This window comes from Erpetoichthys calabaricus, chromosome 2 (genome assembly GCF_900747795.2).
Source record: "Erpetoichthys calabaricus chromosome 2, fErpCal1.3, whole genome shotgun sequence".
NCBI classification, from domain to species: Eukaryota; Metazoa; Chordata; class Cladistia; order Polypteriformes; family Polypteridae; genus Erpetoichthys; species Erpetoichthys calabaricus.
The window spans coordinates 183,262,351-183,281,378 of NC_041395.2; the positions used below are offsets into that span (position 1 = coordinate 183,262,351).

At 37.5% G+C, this 19,028-nt stretch overlaps 1 protein-coding gene across 3 annotated transcripts in view; it reads left to right on the forward strand.

The window, feature by feature from the left end:
* The window catches only part of mrvi1 (murine retrovirus integration site 1 homolog), a 211,970-nt gene that overhangs the window by 156,303 nt on the left and 36,639 nt on the right, over nucleotides 1-19,028 (forward strand). For all 3 annotated transcript variants that reach the window (XM_028794872.2, XM_028794871.2, XM_028794873.2), the window contains 4 exons: nucleotides 10,901-11,041; nucleotides 11,450-11,581; nucleotides 13,661-13,814; nucleotides 18,015-18,064. In XM_028794872.2, coding sequence (XP_028650705.1) covers nucleotides 10,901-11,041; nucleotides 11,450-11,581; nucleotides 13,661-13,814; nucleotides 18,015-18,064 — 477 coding nt within the window. The remainder of the gene's footprint in view (nucleotides 1-10,900; nucleotides 11,042-11,449; nucleotides 11,582-13,660; nucleotides 13,815-18,014; nucleotides 18,065-19,028) is intronic.

Sequence of the window (19,028 nt, forward strand, 5' to 3'; positions counted from 1 at the left end):
GTACTGTAAGATAATCAAAGGACAATGATAAAGAGTTGGGGTACTTGAGTGGTAATCCCATATAAGTGGATCATAAGCAAATTAAAAACATAAGCAAATAATTGTAGAGGTCTTTTCAGATATGAGTTCAGGATAGGACTGGCAAAGATGTCAGAGCTTACGAGTGAACAGACAGCAGAAATGACACCAGAGATGTTCTAGCCATCAATTATTCAGTCTGCAGATGGAGAAAAAGGGATTAAGACACAGTGCCAACCCCTACTGTGGTGGTAGAATTGCAGTCACTAGAGCACTTCAGCTGTCCCCTATGTGCACGTGCGTGACATGACCCACCAGTACCCTTTTGTCATGTCAAGAATGGTCAGATATTGAGCTTTACCAACTCACTCAATGAGTTCATCCACTGCCATCCAGCTTTGGGACCAGGACCATGGGGCTAGTCATGCATTCAGGACAGAACTGGCAAAGATACTGTCACTTCCAGTTTTCAGTCATCCCGGCAGGAAGAGGAGGATTCTGGTGTACGGACACTGGAAGTCATGTCAGAGATGTTCTAGCCATCAATCATTCAGTCTCTAGATAGAGAAAAAGCCATTAAGACACAGCACTTGTGTGGCAGAAGAATTACAGTCACTAGACCCATTCATGCACACATGCATTGCAGTACCTTTAGCACCCACCTTTGTATTAACATGTGTCTGAGGCTGTCTTGTCTAATGCTCCCTTACTCAAGCAAGCTCCTGTAAAACCTTCTTTTGAAACTCTCTTATTATTTTAGAGGCACCTTTTTTAAATGCTGTCCACTTTTATAATTCCCATCTTTAGCATGTCTCCAATGCCATTTCTCCTCCATGTGCGTCTGGCACTTGTATTTTTTCTCTTGATCTGGTCACCAAAGCCAAATTGACCAATCATCCATCCATCCATCCATTTTCCAACCCGCTGAATCCGAACACAGGGTCACGGGGGTCTGCTGGAGCCAATCCCAGCCAACACAGGGCACAAGGCAGGAACCAATCCTGGGCAGGGTGCCAACCCACCGCAGGACACACACAAACACACCCACACACCAAGCACACACTAGGGCCAATTTAGAATCGCCAATCCACCTAACCTGCCTGTCTTTGGTATGTGGGAGGAAACCGGAGCGCCCGGAGGAAACCCACGCAGACACGGGGAGAACATGCAAACTCCACGCAGGGAGGACCCGGGAATCGAACCCAGGTCCCCAGATCTCCCAACTGCGAGGCAGCAGCGCTACCCACTGCGCCACCGTGCCGCCCATTGACCAATCATTTAAAGAGAAAAGACACTCACACAGACTTTAGTGTTTATTTTATAGTTGATAATGTTGGATTTATGGATTATGTTACAATGAGTTACAAATCATTAAGACAAACAGTATTACATTTTATTCAAATCTGATACATTACCTGTTCTCTGCTCTAGAAACTCTAGAGAAAATACTGAAATATCCAAATGGTTAGCAATGGTTTTGCATGCTCAATTAATCAAGAAAAACATTACTCAATGCCTGCCAAATAGTCAGATTACAATGCAAAATAGATAGAACAGTGTCAGTGATAGGCAGTAAGCATAATCAAGTACAGATTATGCAACAAAATAATTAAAATGACAACAGCAAAATATCAAGATAACTTGCCATAGATGTAATAAATAAATTATTGCTTTATTTAATACAAAACACAAAGGCTCAGCCTTTAGTTACAAAATAAATATTTAACTCAAAATGGGCGTTTTGTTTACAGGAGAGGAAGCAAGTCTTTCTGCCACAACTGACACACTGGAACAACCCAAGTTAAATGGTATTCATTTCCTATTACTGCTTCATTAAAATGACAATTGCTTGAGAGTTACATTTGTTTCCTGAACATAAATTTAGCCTCATTGAAGTTGGCAGGCCTGTTGCACAGATTTGTGTGGTTCCTTGAAGAACGGATGTTGGTGTTTCCAAAATGGAAATTTCTCAGAATAACACATTCCTTGTCATGGTGGGAAAGTGTAGTGGGTAGGGCTACCAACTCACAATACGTGATGCCTAGTTATAGTGCCCTGTGCATGTTATCCCTGTCTTCATGTTGGTTTTTATAATAAAAAAATATTTCCTAGGTTTGAAGAAAGTATACTTTTTTTTAAAATAAGCTGATAAAATGCTTAGTTCCTGGAATACAATGTCTGCAAATTTTATTCGAAATGTGTTCTAACTCAATAAAAGTCTCAGTGTTATTTGGGATAAATAAGGTGAAAACAATTTACAAGTGGTTGGGCTGAAGGGTCTGTTCACACTAAAATTATCCCAATGTTGTAATGCATAAAAGTCCATTAAGCTAACTTTTTTGACAATTTTCTGATTTTAAAGGTTCAAAAATATGTGTAGTATATAAACTATTTAGGCTATAAGCATGTGCTGGATTTTCACTTAATGTAGCCACAACAGATATATACTGTAGATTTATTCTCAATATAGAACTTTTGAAAAGCAGTGAATTTACAGCAAGTGGCACTATTTTCTAAGTACTACAAATAAGTAATTAGGATACATAACATTTAAACTTATCACTCATATTTCAGTGCCTGTAATACTATTAATAGCCCTGCTCACATCTTCAAGAAATCCTAGTTGGAATTAACCATTTATAACCTCCTAGAAGGATGAGGACCTCCCTAACAGAGTGGATACCTCCAATCACAGCTACTTCCTAGTGATTCCAGTCATCACCACACCTGTGAATGGTAGATACCCTTTTAATAGTGACCTACAACTGATCAAAACCATTAACATCACATAGCTTACTAATGTAATCTGTTAGGAATGAAAAAACCTAGCATCTTCCTACTACACTCTATTTAACAGAAGTCCTTTTTCAGTTTTTAATGATACCCAGACTGCTTTCTCTTTGAGTCTCCATCCTTAAACAGGAGTACGCCGTTTGGATGTTGTTGGTATATATGAGATGCAAAGAAAAGTAGGTCAACCAAGGAGGGTCCTAAAATTAACAAAGATGTCAATGTTTTTTGGGCACATTTCATGAAAATATAGGACTATTCTTATGGAAATTCTTCTGGCACTGCGTGCAGTAATCCTGCATCTCATATCTTTTTTTTCCTACATTCACATTGTTTCATCCTTGTGCCAAATTTATACATTTTGCTGTGCAATGGTAAAGCAATTAAAATAATAAAATAGAAGAAATATAGTTGTAATATTAGGATTTGGTTTAATTTAAAAATGTGTCTACTTTCTATTTTCATACTTATCAGGTAAATCCAATATATAATTTGCTTTGTTATACTTCAGTATTTAGAATAACTTTTATAATCATTATAAACATAAATCAGTAATTCCCTGTTCAAATGTTGTAGCGTTGTTATTGTAACATATACAAAGTACAGCAAAATTCTTACTTTAGTGGGGCGATCCCCCTAACATATAATTGGATCGCAGGAATCTGAGTCTGTCCAAGCAGCAAAGGGTCTAAGGCAGCATAAATGGTCACAGCCCTCAACTGGGCACCAGTCTATTGCCGGGCCCACTCACACATATTTCCACACACATGCTTACCCTCCTTGAATTTGAAATTGCCAAGCAAGTTAACCAGCAGGTCTTTGTAGAGGTGGGATGCAGACAAGAGTACCTGGAGGAAAACCCCTGCAGACACAGACAAAATGTGCAAATTTCATGCAGACAACAACAGGGTATGGGATTTGAGCCCAGGGCACTTGATCTGTACGTAGCAGTGCTTTCTACTACACCACCATGCCACCCTTTATATCATGTATCTTCCAAACGTTACTGCTCCATTTGTCCAACATTATTTTATTGCTTCAAGTTATTGCAAGATGTGCACCTGGCATTACATAAGGTCATTAGAGATATGTGATAAGTACCATACTTTTGCATAGTATTTTCTTGTTGTTATGCCACCTAAAACAGTGATTAAGTGATTCCGTCAGTAGCTACATGGTATACCTGGCACAGAACAACATTTTATAATTTGTGCTTCAATCAGAAGTACCTGATTGCTTCTTTTTTTGTTTTTTAACCCCAACATTCAAGACATCAACCTTTATTTACAGAAATATTTAATCAAAGCTGGATATCATGTCTTGCAGATGTTAAATGATGTGAAAATGTAAACTTTGTCAACAGCAGTTAGATAAGAAAGTGATAATTACAGGCTGTTGAGTTTTACAGGATGTTAAGAATGTATCTGTGTTTCCTGAAAAAGGTTACACAGATCATCACATCTAAGGAAGCAAAAGTTTTGCCTAATGATAATAATTTCAAAATTCAGAGCAGTAACTCTAAATGTAATACCACAATGTATGTTCTTTGAGCATATTTCACCTCACCATCCACTAAATATATTAGTCCATCCATCCTCCAATATTCTTTGTGATGTGGTATTCTATTAAAAGGTTATATGCTAAAAAAGACATATACTAATGGAAAAAATGCAACAGTTTGTATACGAAATGAAAAAAAACTATAGTCATAACTTGTGTCTTTTCAAAAGCATTGCTGGTTAGTTTTTGCACCTCAGTGAGCTTGTTCAGTAAGGTGTTGCAATTTGCCATATTCACAAAAGCTTATCACATGCACGCTTATTTGTGTTCAACAAGTTTAAGGTGAAGCAATACTCAAGGCAGTAAAGCAAAGCTCAGGTGAAAATAAGCAAAAAGCAAAATAGTTTTGTGTACATTCCATAATACCTTGAAAAGCACCAGAACAGCCAGATAGAGGACGGTCCAAGAACTTATTGTCCTTGAGTGACTACACCAGAACAGGACTGACACATGTGAGAGATTATTTCAGGTTTGCTACCTGTGCTGCTGTTAAAAATGCCAGCTAACAGAATGCCACATCAGTGACGAAGATCATGGTTGCATCATATTGATGGTTTTAGAACAAGGCAGCCTATAGGAGGCTCTCTACATACAGCTACTGTCTTCACAACTTGAAGTGCTGCCTTGGCCTTGGCCTTGAAGTAGTCTTGAAATGCCCTGGATTACATAATTTGGAAACATGACCATCTGCCTGCAAGTGGCCAACAACTTCATCAGGCCCTTCTGCAGGAATGTGATGACATCCCACAGCCACAAATTCAGAGGCTCATTGTCTTTTTGCATCAGAAATCAAGCAGTGTCAAGCAGTGGTGGCTGCAAAAGGTGTTCACACAAGATACAAGGTGGCACAGGGAAACGGGAAATTTTCAATTAACGTTCAATGCATGAATAAACACATTACAAATACATTTAATGATGAAATGTATAAGATATGCAATTAATGATGGTAATCAATATTAATTCAATATTCATTTTATGCTTTGAAGAAAACATTATGAAGGTGTTGTCCATTTCTCTGTACACATTCTGGCAACCTGTTGTGGAAATTCTGCATTGCTCAATGAAACATGTCAAGAGGAATGCCAGCAATTTCCTCCTCAATCCTCCTTTATGGTTCAGCAGTGGCTGCAGGATGTGTGCAGTACACTTGGCTTTTAAGATGTCCCCACAGGAAAATAAATAAATAAATAACAAACAGTGAGATCTGGGGATCTCGAAGGCCATGGAATGTCACCGTTGCATGAAATGAAGCCCCTTCCAAACAATCGTCGAATAGCTGTCATTGACTGTCGGGCAGTTTGCGAAGTGGTTCCACCTGGGGACTTCTTTTTTAAGGTTGAACCCGTTTCTTCGAAATTACACACCCATGTTGTAATCGCATGAGCAGAATGGACATGATTTGATGTCCTAACTGGTAATGACGCTGAAATTCCCTTTGCGCAACAGTCACACTATCACCATTCTTATAAAAGGCTTTCACAGCAAATGCTCATTGCGCACCACTCCACTGCTCCTTTATAGCTAATGGCAAGGGGTTGTAAATGAAACTGCATTGGTCCCAACAACCCAACAGATCAGGTGTGAATTTATACTGGCGCTGTTAGTTAGAGCCAGATCAGAAGGGAGGGGTGGGCGAGGGAGAGCGTGAATGTGACTGAGAGAATAAAACTGAAAAAAGCTAACTTTTTGAAATACCATACATTTACAGCTGATCTGACACTGTTCGCTTTCAAATAATATTGCATTAGTGCAATGATGTTTTCTGATTGGTACTATTCAGGTCATAAAATGAGTTCTTCAAAATGTCACATATATTTGTCTGTCTTTTTTGCCCGGTGCTGTGTTGACATTGCGCACCAGAAGGTGTTAGGTTATTCAGTGCGAGCAGGAGCACGCAGATAGCTGGTTGCTGCATACTATAACACGCTTGACTTGGCAGTGATCAATGCACATGTACTGTACAAGGCATGCACGGGGGCCACTGAGAAAAGAAGAGTGATCATGGCTCACCTTGCAGAAGAGCTTCGTCGTCGCGTCTTACAAGAAAAGGCGATGGATAAAGCAAAAGAGGGTACAACATCAACAAACTTCTGTTCCAAGACCGCAGCTTCCACAGTCCCTTCAGTGTAATAGGAATTACAGCACAGAGAGAAGTGTGTACATTGCAACAGGTACACATGTCGTAAATGTAGGAAGGATGGTCCTTGGGTATGTGGGAATTGCTAATATTTGAATCTGATGATTGCATATAGCACGGAACTGACCTCTCTGTACTATTCTTTCCTCTGCATGTCCTGGAGTACAAAAGAAATAGTACCGTGCACCAAAATGTGGCAACTGCATGATTAAAAAAAAAAATGTGGTCACTGATTACAAGCGCAAGAAGGCATGCGAATGAATATGAATACTATGAATAAGTTGGCAGATCTAACCGCTGCACTACGGAAGCTGTTGTATTGTACTTGCAACTTTTTTGAAAGTGTTTATTTGATATTTGGCCATCAGCCTTCACACATTATACAGTTAATGTCTACATTTTGTCATTTATTACTAAAACATGAAAAATGTTTTTGTTTTAACGATGTGTTTACATAGATTGTTGTAGACACAAAACACACATCAAATTACTTCCCCTAACAATTCTGGGTAGCTCACACCCAGATAGTCAATCAAGGAAGGAACTGGGAGAACTTCTTGCCCGTTCTGAGACTTTGGGGGGGGGGTTATGGGGGGGGGGGGGGGGTATAGCAGGCTGCTTGCTGCTTGGGCTTATTGACAAATTTAGAAGACAAAAGAGGCTGACGGAGAGGTGCGAAGGCATTTAAGGTGGGCCGGATTTACAAGTTTTTTTGTTGGCTCTGGTAATTCTAGCGTTAAAGCCCTTTTGGGAAAAAAATGTTTCTTATCTATCAAATGGTAAAGGAAGTACAAACATTGCAAATCCTCTTACAACAGTTAAACTACTGAACTATTGTTATCTTTAAATGACTAATGAAAGTTTGGCAATCAGCAGGAATTACCATCTGTGGGCCAGACAACAGCACTTGGCTGTAATAATACCTTGCTTACCTCAAGAGCTGAAACCTCTCTCCCAAGTTAAGGATGCAGCTTGCTCTTCATTTCTGGCTCTGGCTGCTTGCAGTTTTTAAATCAAGTGAGGTATCACTGATACCCTAAAGAGATGCAATCTTATGAAAAAAGGCAGACATACTGTAAGCAGCTACATGTGCCTAACTTTGACAGAAGCTGCAGCTCAGGCTATAAAGAGACTTCGTGCCAGCAAAGCAGTGGGTCCAGATGGAGTATTGCCACGACTGTTGAAGGCCTGTGTGTTGGAGCTGGGGAGTCCTCTACAGCACATCTTCAACCTGAGCCTGGAACAGGGGAGAGTCCCGAGGCTTTGGAAAACATCTTGCATCACCCCAGTCCCAAAGGTATCACGTCATAGTGAGCTGAATGACTTCCGGCCTGTCGCTCTGATGTCACATGTGATGAAGACCATGGAGCAGCTGCTGCTTTACCCCCTGAGGCCACACGTACAGTATGTGCGTCTCAGGAACTGCAGGTCTGACATTGTGGTCAGCAACACAGGAGCACCGCAGAGGACTGTACTTTCTCCGGTCCTATTCAGCCTATATACATCGGACTTCCAATACAACTCGGAGTCCTGCCATGTGTAAAAGTTCGCTGACGACACTGCTATCGTGGGCTGCATCAAGAGTGGGCAGGAGGAGGAGTACAGGAACTTAATCAAGGACTTTGTTAAATGGTGCGACTCAAACCACCTACAACTAAACACCAGCAAAACCAAGGAGCTGGTGGTGGATTTTAGGAGGACCAGGCCCCTCATGGACCCTGTGATCATCAGAGGTGATTGTGTGCAGAGGGTGCAGACCTATAAATACCTGGGAGTGCAGCTGGATGATAAATTGGACTGGACTGCCAATAGTGATGCTCTGTGCAAGAGAGGACAGAACCGACTATACTTCCTTAGAAGGCTGGCGTCTTTCAACATCTGCAATAAGATGTTCTATCAGACAGTTGTGGCGAGCACCCTCTTCTACGCGGTGGTGTGCTGGGGAGGCAGCATAAAGAAGAGGGACGCCTCATGCCTGGACAAACTGGTGAGGAAGGCAGGCTCTATTGTAGGCATGGAGCTGGACAGTTTCACATCCGTGGCAGAGTGATGGGCGCTGAGCAGGCTCGTGTCAATCATGGAGAATCCACTGCATCCACTAAATAGTATCATCTAAAGACAGAGGAGCAGCTTCAGTGACAGACTGCTGTCACTGTCCTGCTCCACTGACAGACTGAGGAGATCATTCCTCCCCCATATTATGCCACTCTTCAATTCCACCCCATAAATGTCAACATAATACAAAGTTATTGTCTGTTATACCTGCATTTTTATTACTCTTTACTATCTTTACTCTATCTATCTATCTATCTATCTATCTATCTATCTATCTATCTATCTATCTATCTATCTATCTATCTATCTATCTATCTATCTATCGGTGGCAGAGTAGTGCTAACTTATAAAAGGGTGCAATAACAGAAAGCTGATGACAACAAGCCAAAACTATGCAACTCCCCAAAAAGTAGTTCCATTGTATTGGAGAGTTATGTAGTCTTGGGCATGAGGAGAGCAGAATAAACTATATTTAGTTTGAGGAGCACCATCAAAGGTGTTATGAGGAGTCTAATCACTTATGAGACTACCTTCAGCATAACTACTTAAAGTGATAAAAGATAACAGCATTTCAAGTAGCCATAAAGCAGATGGCATTCTGTCTAACACTAAGAGATCTAGTATTTTGAACAGCTGGATATGAGAATGGCCAGTGTATTCAGATGAGCTACACTGTAAGGTGTTTTTTGTGGTTATTTTATGGAGTACCTGTAAACTTTCCTCTCTGCAGTGTAATATGGCCATGTTGTCTTTTTGTTGGGTGTGTAAAAAAACAAGTTTCTGTGCAACCAGCTGCAAGGAAGGATGCCGTGTGTCTGTGTATCTCAGTGGAAACTGGCATCATACAAGGGGAAGCACTGACTGATTTGTTCCAAGAGTGTGTACAGCTACAGCAAATTAAGCGAGGCTTGTCCCCTTCCTGTTCTAATGATTGAGAGCTATAATATATTCCTAAAAAGCATTTTGCTTTTTTTTATTATTTTTGAGAGTGCTAAATGAAAGCACAATGTTGCATGTGTACATACACTAAATAATTGCAAGATGTTAGCTGTCAGTGGTATTTTGTAGCATCACATTATATTCTCAAACTTACTTAGTGCGCTTCAGGATTGCAGAGAGCTAGCAGTGTTGAGTAAAAGGCAGGAAACAGCCCTGAACAGAGTGCTGGTCCATTGCACAGTGATACTTTGTGCTGGAACAAATTTTACTTTTACGTTTTTTCTACAAAAACACACAAAATATATATTTTTAAAAAGTTTGAATGTTGTGCAAAAGTTGTTAAACCTATGGATACTTCCATGAATCATTTTAAAATTCTATAGTAAACAATCTGTTCTTTCAATGGGACTTAGTTTATGTCACCTCCATACTTTCTGAAAATGTCCTGATATTTTTAAGGTAGCCTAGGCTTATTCCTATGAGTCTTTGTGCCATCATTGCAATGAGCCTGGCCAATTTGAAAAATATTATTTTCCTTTCCAGCAAGACTGGCTCATTGCAAAACAGCTGAGCTAACTTCAATGTAACAGATTTTCCAATTTGGCATATACAGTAGAATAAAAAAAATCTGGAAGTTTACTAAATTTATTTATTTGTGTATTTCCATGTACTTATTGCATGTTTATGTTCTTTTTGCATGCAATGCTATATTAATATTAATAATGCCAAATTATAATGATCTGGAATAAGTGTAAGTACACTTTAGAAGAATAAACTTAAACTGAGGTTATTTTATTTTTCATGCAAGTTTCAAAGTAAGCAAATGTTTTTGTGTTCAGTAGCTAGACAGTAGAACTGGAGGGGGAGTACATTGGCACAGTGTTGCTGCCTCACAGCTCCAGCTTTAGCTGAATTTATGGCCCACTCACAGCCTGGGTGGGTATTTTTTAAATGTATTGTACTTAATAAAACAAATGAGGTACTCTTACAACGTCTTTTCTCATAATCTATAATTTGTCTATTATTTCATCCCAGTTCAAAAGGTATATGTTTAAGTTTGGGGCTTGTCTCTGGGTATTCAACTTTCACTCCCACCTCCTAAAGACTTGCATGTAAATTGGCAACTCTAAATTTGCTTGGCATTAGTGAGCATATCTGCTCTGTGCCATTGTGCTCAGTGCTGCAGATCTATCTAAATACAGTACACTGCTTGTCAATCCATTTTTGCAATTCTGAAACGGAAAAACACATAATCAACTAATCAATACATTTTTAAGCTTTACATATTGTATGAATGATTTAATTCTTTCCCAAATTTGCTTTCACCAGTATCATCTTGAAAATATAAATATAATATTTTTGACAGTTTCTGTATTGAATTTTATTTTCACTCCAATGTAGACTGCCTTTGTACAGCTCTCTTTAGCATTTCGTAATGACAGCTACACTCTGGAAACAAGACTTAAACTCGCGGAGCGAGAAAGAAACGTGACAGAAGAGAATACTGAAAAGGAGCTAGAGGAGTTTAAAGGAGCCCTTAAGGTAAATGGTACTACATTTTAGAAAGTTCCAATATCTGAGTAATTTCTCCTCCTCCTCCTCTTGCCTTAAGTTTTAATTAATCACACTATAAAACATGATTAAACTGAATCAGGGGAACAAAATTCACATAAATTGATAAAATGAAAAGTAAAAAATAAATTAGCTTCCGAATATGACAAGCCAAGTGCAAAATTATTTGTGAATTTTTCACATGATTTACAGGTAATAAACTTTAAAGCATAGTAACCATTATTGTACACTGTACATTTGCTTATAAACCAGTGTTTGGAAATTTATTTCAGCTGTATGTATGTATGAGTCAAGAAAAGGTTACTTTCTTTTTCTTTCATTATATTAGAATTTATATAATATGATACTCATTTGTTTTCATGTGTATACCATTTTCAGAGCACTGTCATTCAATTGCAAACCTTAGAACAGCGAGAATCATATCAAAGGCTCATGGAGACAATATCAGTACTTCATCGTCTGGCCACCAGGCTCTCCAGTCGTGCAGAAATGGTTGGTGCTGTTCGGCAGGTAACCTTGATGCCCTCTTTGTGGATAATTTGGATATGGCTGAAACCCTCATTGAAAAATAATTTTGGTTATGGCATTTTATTTTAGAATGTTATGCTATGTTACATATTGTTGTTTGAAATCATTATACAATCATTAAAGTACATCTTTTTATGGACCTATATAAGCCTAAATACCTAATATCTAAAGATAAGTAACATCCATTCATTTCTACATTTGTAAGTTAATCTTTCACACGTAGTTTACACATTTTATCAAACACTGGGATCAGGTTGTCAAAAGTAAAATAAAAACAGTTTATAAATGTAATTTAGTTTGCAAATAGTTTAGAATGCAAATCCAGTTACTTAACAGTCCATGCCTACTTTGAATTAAATGATGTTGTTCCTAAATTAAATGATGTTGTTCCTAGTGATCATCAACAGGTTGTTTAACAAAGCAGAGAGCACTGCATGATGTATTGATAACTCAGTAAAGTTATTCAGCCAAAAATGTCCTTATATAGAACCTTCTTGCAGTGATCTCCATTTCAAGGCACTGTTATAATATAGGCAGTTTTTGGGTTAGCACAGTGAGTCAGAGACACTGACTGGACTAGCTGCAGATAGGAGTTTCAAGCAGAAGTCAACTTACCATCTTCTCCCTTCAGGATGCACCTCACTCACATTTTAAATATGCTCATTCATATGAACTGAGTGACAAGTACAGATTTTTCAATAGTAAAAATATTTCAATATTAAACAAACAGTACCTGCAACTCTGTCCATATGAATGGACATTTTTTAAATGTGACTCAGATGCATCCTGTAGTGGATAAGATGGTACAATAAGGACATTTTTGTTTGACCCTGTTCATGAGATACATACATACATGGACAGAATTTTTGAAAGATTTTCCTGTTGAGAAAGTGCACAGAAAAAATAGAATGGCAAAATTAATGACAGTTTGCAAGTTCTTATATATTTTTTGGTATTAAGCAAGTATTGTTTATAAATGTGTTAAAAATTCCCATCATGAGGTACAAAACTGCCCTTATTTAAGTGTGGACCATTAGGACCCACTTTGTGATTCAAATATAAAAGTAAGTCATCCTTACTATACATTTTGTCAGTGCACATGTTTATGTATAAATTTTTAAAATGTATATGTGGACTACCCAGTAGATTCAGGTACATTTCTAGTAAACACAGCCCAGTGTTATTACATTTTCAAGACTGTACATGTACAGTACCTGCTGGGGTGAGATGATGGCATGGTGGTTAGCACAGCTACTCCATAAACCCAGTGCCTTAGGTCTGAATCCTACATGTGATTGCTGTCTGTTGCACATTACGTGTTTGTCTACATTGGTTTAACTTCAGGTACTCTGGTTTTCATACCACATCCCTAAAGATGTCCTTTTCAAGTTAATTAGCAATTGCTATTTGTGCATGTTGGTATGTGAATCAGTAGGCTCCATGATGGACTGGTGCCCTGTCTAGGGCTGTTTCCTGCTTTGGGCCCAGTACTGCCAGGATTGACTCTGGGACCCAGGGAGCCAGAATTTGATTAAGTGGGTTGGAGAATGTTGTGTTCTTTGCCTAGTTTTTTACTACCAGTTATTATATCTATAAATGCACTTTTGGCAGTATAATAATACAATAACAAACTTTTAATAAAATCTTAGCTGAAATATTATTATAAAACATGTCAAAAAATATCAATGCATTGTAAATGTCAAAACTAGTACTGGCAAGCCATATTCTGATTTATCATTTTTCTACACATTTGAAAACATGTGTATTGATTTTGAAACATAATGTTTTGAATTTTTAAAGTGCTTTATGCAATTTTGAAAATTAATTGATATAGTGAAAGATTTCTCTACTCAGGGTTTACATTTTATTGTTGTACTTATCTGCCTTTACCCTAAGGAAAGCATACAGTACTTTCCCAATTTAATACTTATTTTCTGGGGGTTGATTTGTTTTGAACCTAGTTTTCTTAAATTTAATTTGTTTGTATGGAATGTTATTTAATTTTAATAGAATCAATAAAATGCAAAATAAATACTTGTTTTCTATCTTTTCTATCTTTAGGAAAAGCGTATGTCAAAGGCAACTGAAGTCATGATGCAGTATGTAGAAAACTTGAAAAGAACATATGAAAAAGACCATGCTGAGCTCATTGAGTTTAAAAAACTTGCAAATCAAAATTCAAATCGCAACTATAGCGGTTCCATTGATGGTGGAGGTAGTGTAATTTATAAATTTCTACTTTGATGAATTCTAAATGTGTTACCTGTTATAGGGTCTTATGAAACAAAGAGACAGTCTTGGCTTCACAGCTGATGAGGCAGACTTGCATAATAACAAGTTAAAACCTCTAACTATATAACAGTTTTCAAGACCTCCATAAATATTTTGTTAAATTTTACATACAGTATGGAGTGTTTTATTGCAGATTCCATGTTTGAATAATTTATGATCCCGTGATAATCCTTATTTCTTTACCTGTGAGTTTGTTGATGCTGAAGTCGAAATACAGTACATAAAACCTCAGGAGGAATTAGTGATGACATTCAGTTTTTCTTTCAGTCACAGAAGCAAATTATAAAGCTATAATTTTTTTAAATGTTTTAGACTGGAATTATTAAAAATGTAGTATTATTCTGATATAAAAGTAGTCATCAGTTTATGAGAAAAAGTGCAGATGTAAAAATGTAAAAAAAAAACTGTAAAAATAATAACAATTGGGTATTTGCTCCAAAATTAGAATTTATTTAAAGTAAAAGTACTACAATTAAAACAGGCATTGATCTTTAATTGTGTTCCAGTCTGATTGTTTCCCCACATATCATAGACTGTCGGTCTTTCTTTTGCCATTACAGTGGGCCATACATTAGCCACTACAAAACACAATTTTTATGTCAGTGTCATTTTAATTAGCAAGTGGACTGCAGGTTTTTAAGGTTAACACATTTTTAAGATAAGGAATTAGGTGTGGCACTAGTACAAGGAGAAAAGATCATAAAATGTTGATTCCTTTTATTATGAAAAGTATGGATTGCACACTAATTCTGGAACATATTGAATACATTGTTGTCCGTATTTCTGGAGTGGGATGGATGAAGTGGTGGAAAGTGTACCCAAGGGAGAGAGAGTGGTGTTTGGAGTGGATTTCAATGGATATGTTGGTGAAGGGAACAGAGACAGTGGAGAGACCAACTATGTTATATGGGTTGGAGACGGTGGCACTGACCAAAACGCAGGAGACAGAGGTGGAAGTGGCAGAGGTAAAGATGCTAAGATTTGCGCTGGGTGTGACGAGGATGGACAGGATTAGAAATGAGTACATTAGAGGGTCAGCTCAGGTTGGACAATTGGGAGACAAAGCCAATGAGGCAAAACTTCAATGGTTTGGACATGTGCAGAGGAGAGATGCTGGGTATATTGGGAGAAGGATGTTAAGGATAGAGCTGCCAGGCAAGAGGAAAACAGGAAGGCCTAAGAGGAGGTTTATGGATGAGGTGAAAGAGAGGAGAATATAGAAACAGATGATCCACAGGAGCAGTAGAACAATGAAGATTGAATACAATCCAGAATTACATATATGTTATATGTTTACACTGACTGGAGCCTTTTAGGTGCGCCTACCATGCCCACATAAATGTCTGTACAGGTTGGCAATTCAAATGTATAGTGAGCAAAATTATATTATTATTATTATTATTATTATATTTAAGCAGACTTGACTGCAAGAACATAATGGAAGCTAACAGGACACACACCCTGTTTTGATTTTCACATGCATCTGTGGTACAGGTTTGTTTGCAATAATCTTGTTCTACCCAGATACTTTTAGGATATAACAACTGCCTACCCAACTGAATTTTACTCTTAACAGCAAAAACAAGAAATTGCAGTTACACTGGGGCGAAACAACACTAGCAGTGATATTTGGAGACAAAATGTTTGGATAACCAAACATTTTCAGATTGGAGAAAATATAATACATTGGCACTATAGTTAACGTTTCTGCCTCACAGTGCCAGAACATCAAGTTGAATTGCAGTTTTGACACAGCTGCTACAGAGTATGTATGTTTTTTTTCTGTGCAAACATTTTACTCCAGACACTTTCGAGTTTCCTTGCACCTTCCAAAAACCTATATTTTAGGTTATTGGCAGCTCTAAATCTTGTGCCTGTCGTGAAGTGGCTACCCCTCCAGGACTAGTAATATTCTTGTGCCCAGTGCTGCTGAAATAGTCGTACATCTACAACCCCTAAATTTAAAAAAGCAGATTTAAAAATGAATGTCTAAAAAGTCTGCAATAAACTGTACAGTACCCATATGGTCAAAGGAACTAAACATGTTAATGCTGTGTAATCCCATACAGCACTCTTCACTAGGGATGTATTCCTGCATGATTCAAGAGATAATTATGAGGAGTGGGTGATTGTTAATCAGGCAAAGCAGTTAGAAAGCAGTAGTTTGGAGCATATAACCTAATAATGCATACAATTATTCAATTGTGGTTTCTTGTGTTGTACAGTCAGCAGATTACCAACATGAATGGTCAATCAGGATGACAAACACACAGCATCATCATATCAGTTCCATACAGTGAGCATTCCATGTCTGTAACATGCTTTAGAAGCAGAAGCGCACTATACTGTAATTCTCATTCATACAGTAATTGCCAGAATGTTGAAATATGGAAGTTTAAAGTGAGACCCTTAGCAGGCAGGAAAGCCAATATTTTTTAAGAGACCTGGAAATGTTTATATTAGCAATGAAAAGTAAGGCATGTTCCCTCCCTGCTTCATCTCTTTCATGGAGTAATTAAACTAGAAGAATGAGTCAGAAGAGAGTGGAAAGGTCTGGCTTGGTGGTTCCGTTTGGTGGCAGTGGTGATACAGGGCAGGCATACACAAACACATCTAACACAATCACTTTGAACTTCACCCCAAGTGACCTGTTCTTAAAGAGTGCCTTGTAATTTGACTTTAACCCAGACAAAGCAGACATGACACACAGAGGCAGAGAAGCCTTCAGCAGTCTACTAAACGAAGACACAGATGCAGTCCACTGGCCCAAAGATGCTGCATCACATTTACATAAAGTAACAATTTTGGAAACAAAACTGGTCTTATTTATAGAGTCCATTATGCTTCACCTCCTACCCAAGATTGAACCACAGCCCTCTTATTCATAACACATATCTTTCAAAGAGGAACACACGTTTTCTTTGTCTATTAAAGGAAAACATCTTTGTTATCAATAGTGCTTTCTGAATACTGTTTTAATATGTGTAATTATTGGTGGGAGTGTTTTTGAAGTTTTTGGAAGTCAGTACAGCATTGGTCAAATCTCTGCAGAAGTGGGCTAGCCTGTAATCAAACTGTGCAAAAGCAGTATGTGGAAGGGATGAAAATGTGAACTACCAGAATCGAAAAATTACTCCTCCCCAGACCTCTCCACTTTACTATCATAGGACAACATCAAATCCAGTGATCAAAAACTTATACAGTATATCTCTTTCTGATGGCAATACATGTCTAAAACTAAGGAGTAGCATTGAATTATGTAGGAAAAAAAATTGGTAGAATATGAAGTAATGAGTTGTGAAATAATGGTGTTAATCTGTGCTGTGCTGTCTTACCGCCTTATTGATTTCAGTGCACTTATGATTCATTTCTTATTTTAGCAAAATTATAGCATTGTAATAATTTTTATTCATACATACTGTACAATAAAATCCACAGAATATAAAACACTGTGACAGCATAATATGAAAAATTAATATACAAAATGCAGCAGTCCCCCATACAATCACATGGAGAACATTTAGACACAATTTCAGTTACAGCTACTACTACTACACTACTTGTGGGACAGAATAAAGAAAAATATGAATAATAATTGTCATTTAGTAGCATACCAAAGAAATGTCAAAAATACTTAAAACATCAATCATGTTTTTTATATCAAGTTTCTTATATTTTCATTTGTCAATTTTATGAATCATCTTAGTCAAATCTAAGTGTCACAATACAGGGGGTTAGAGTCTCTCATGGAGTATTAGGTGCAAGGTAAAGACCAGTTCTGGATTGGGCACTAGTCCACCACAGTGCATAGACTAAGCATCCAAAACTGAATTTCCCTCAACACAGTTTGACCATGTTGCTCAGAACTACATTGCGTTAACATATATTTAAATTATTACTTTGTCCAAAGTCACAAGTCAAAAGTATTGTTTAGAATACTGGGGAAGATAAAAGCAGTCCATGAAATGGTACAGTAGTTAGACAAACACTGATTTCTACATATAACTACAATAAACCACTCTAAAGAACAAAAGATAAAGCTATACTTTTCTTTGCTGATGGATATAGCTAACTAAACAAAAATAAATAATTTTTCATTTTCTAATTTATGCTTTTACTACAGATGATGGAATTCCCAGAACTGCAAGATCTATGTCTTTAACACTAGGAAAGGTAACAGAATTATTAATATAATATCTAAAACAACATTATTTACAAATGTGTTTCCTTAGAACTAAAATTGCATATATTGTGAAAAGTTAGACTTTTTATTAGTCTGTTGATCCTAATGAAATACGTAAATTTACTGCCGAAATTAAGGTCCATGTCATGGTCTAAATTGCCATATGGGGGTTTCAACAACTGGAAAAACACAATATTCTTTTCTTCCAGTTTTCACAAAATAAAATGTTTAGAAAGCTGTTCTATTAAGTGCAGTATGCCTACCCATTAATGCAAATAGCTTGCTTCTCCACACTGCCAATCTTACTTCACACTGACATGGTCAACTGTTGTTTGATAAAACATTACAATGACCAAACATTCTACATAAACACTCTGAGGGCACTATATTATGTAGACCTATCTAGTACTGTACAGGACACTTTTGCTGTTTTTGGTAAACCAGTGAGGAACCCTGCATAGTCTGCAGGTGCTGAAGACCATCTTCTTTGTTGTCCAATGCATTCAGCGATGTCCTTCTGCACACCTCTGTTATAAAGAGCTATTAAACAAGTGTCTGTGACCTTGCTGTTAACTTGAACAATGTTAGCCATTTTCTTCTTGCCTCTGTTATTAACAAGCTGTTTTCATCCGTAAAATTGTTACTCAGTAGCCTATATATTCTTGTTTATTTCATCAATCTTTGCAAAGTATAGAAATTTTAGTATGTTGAAATTGCAGGATTGCATCTGTTTCTAAAATTGTGTAACCACTATATCTGGCATTATCAATAATGCCATGGTCAAAGTTGATTAAAGCATGAATGTTACCCATTCTAATGATTAGTCAACCAAAAACTGCTGTATGCATCCTGACTAGGTATGCATGCTATATACTGTATATTGACTTTCATTAGTGTTAAAAATTATTTGTCTTGTTTGCTAATTCCATTGTATTATATTGTATATTGTATAAT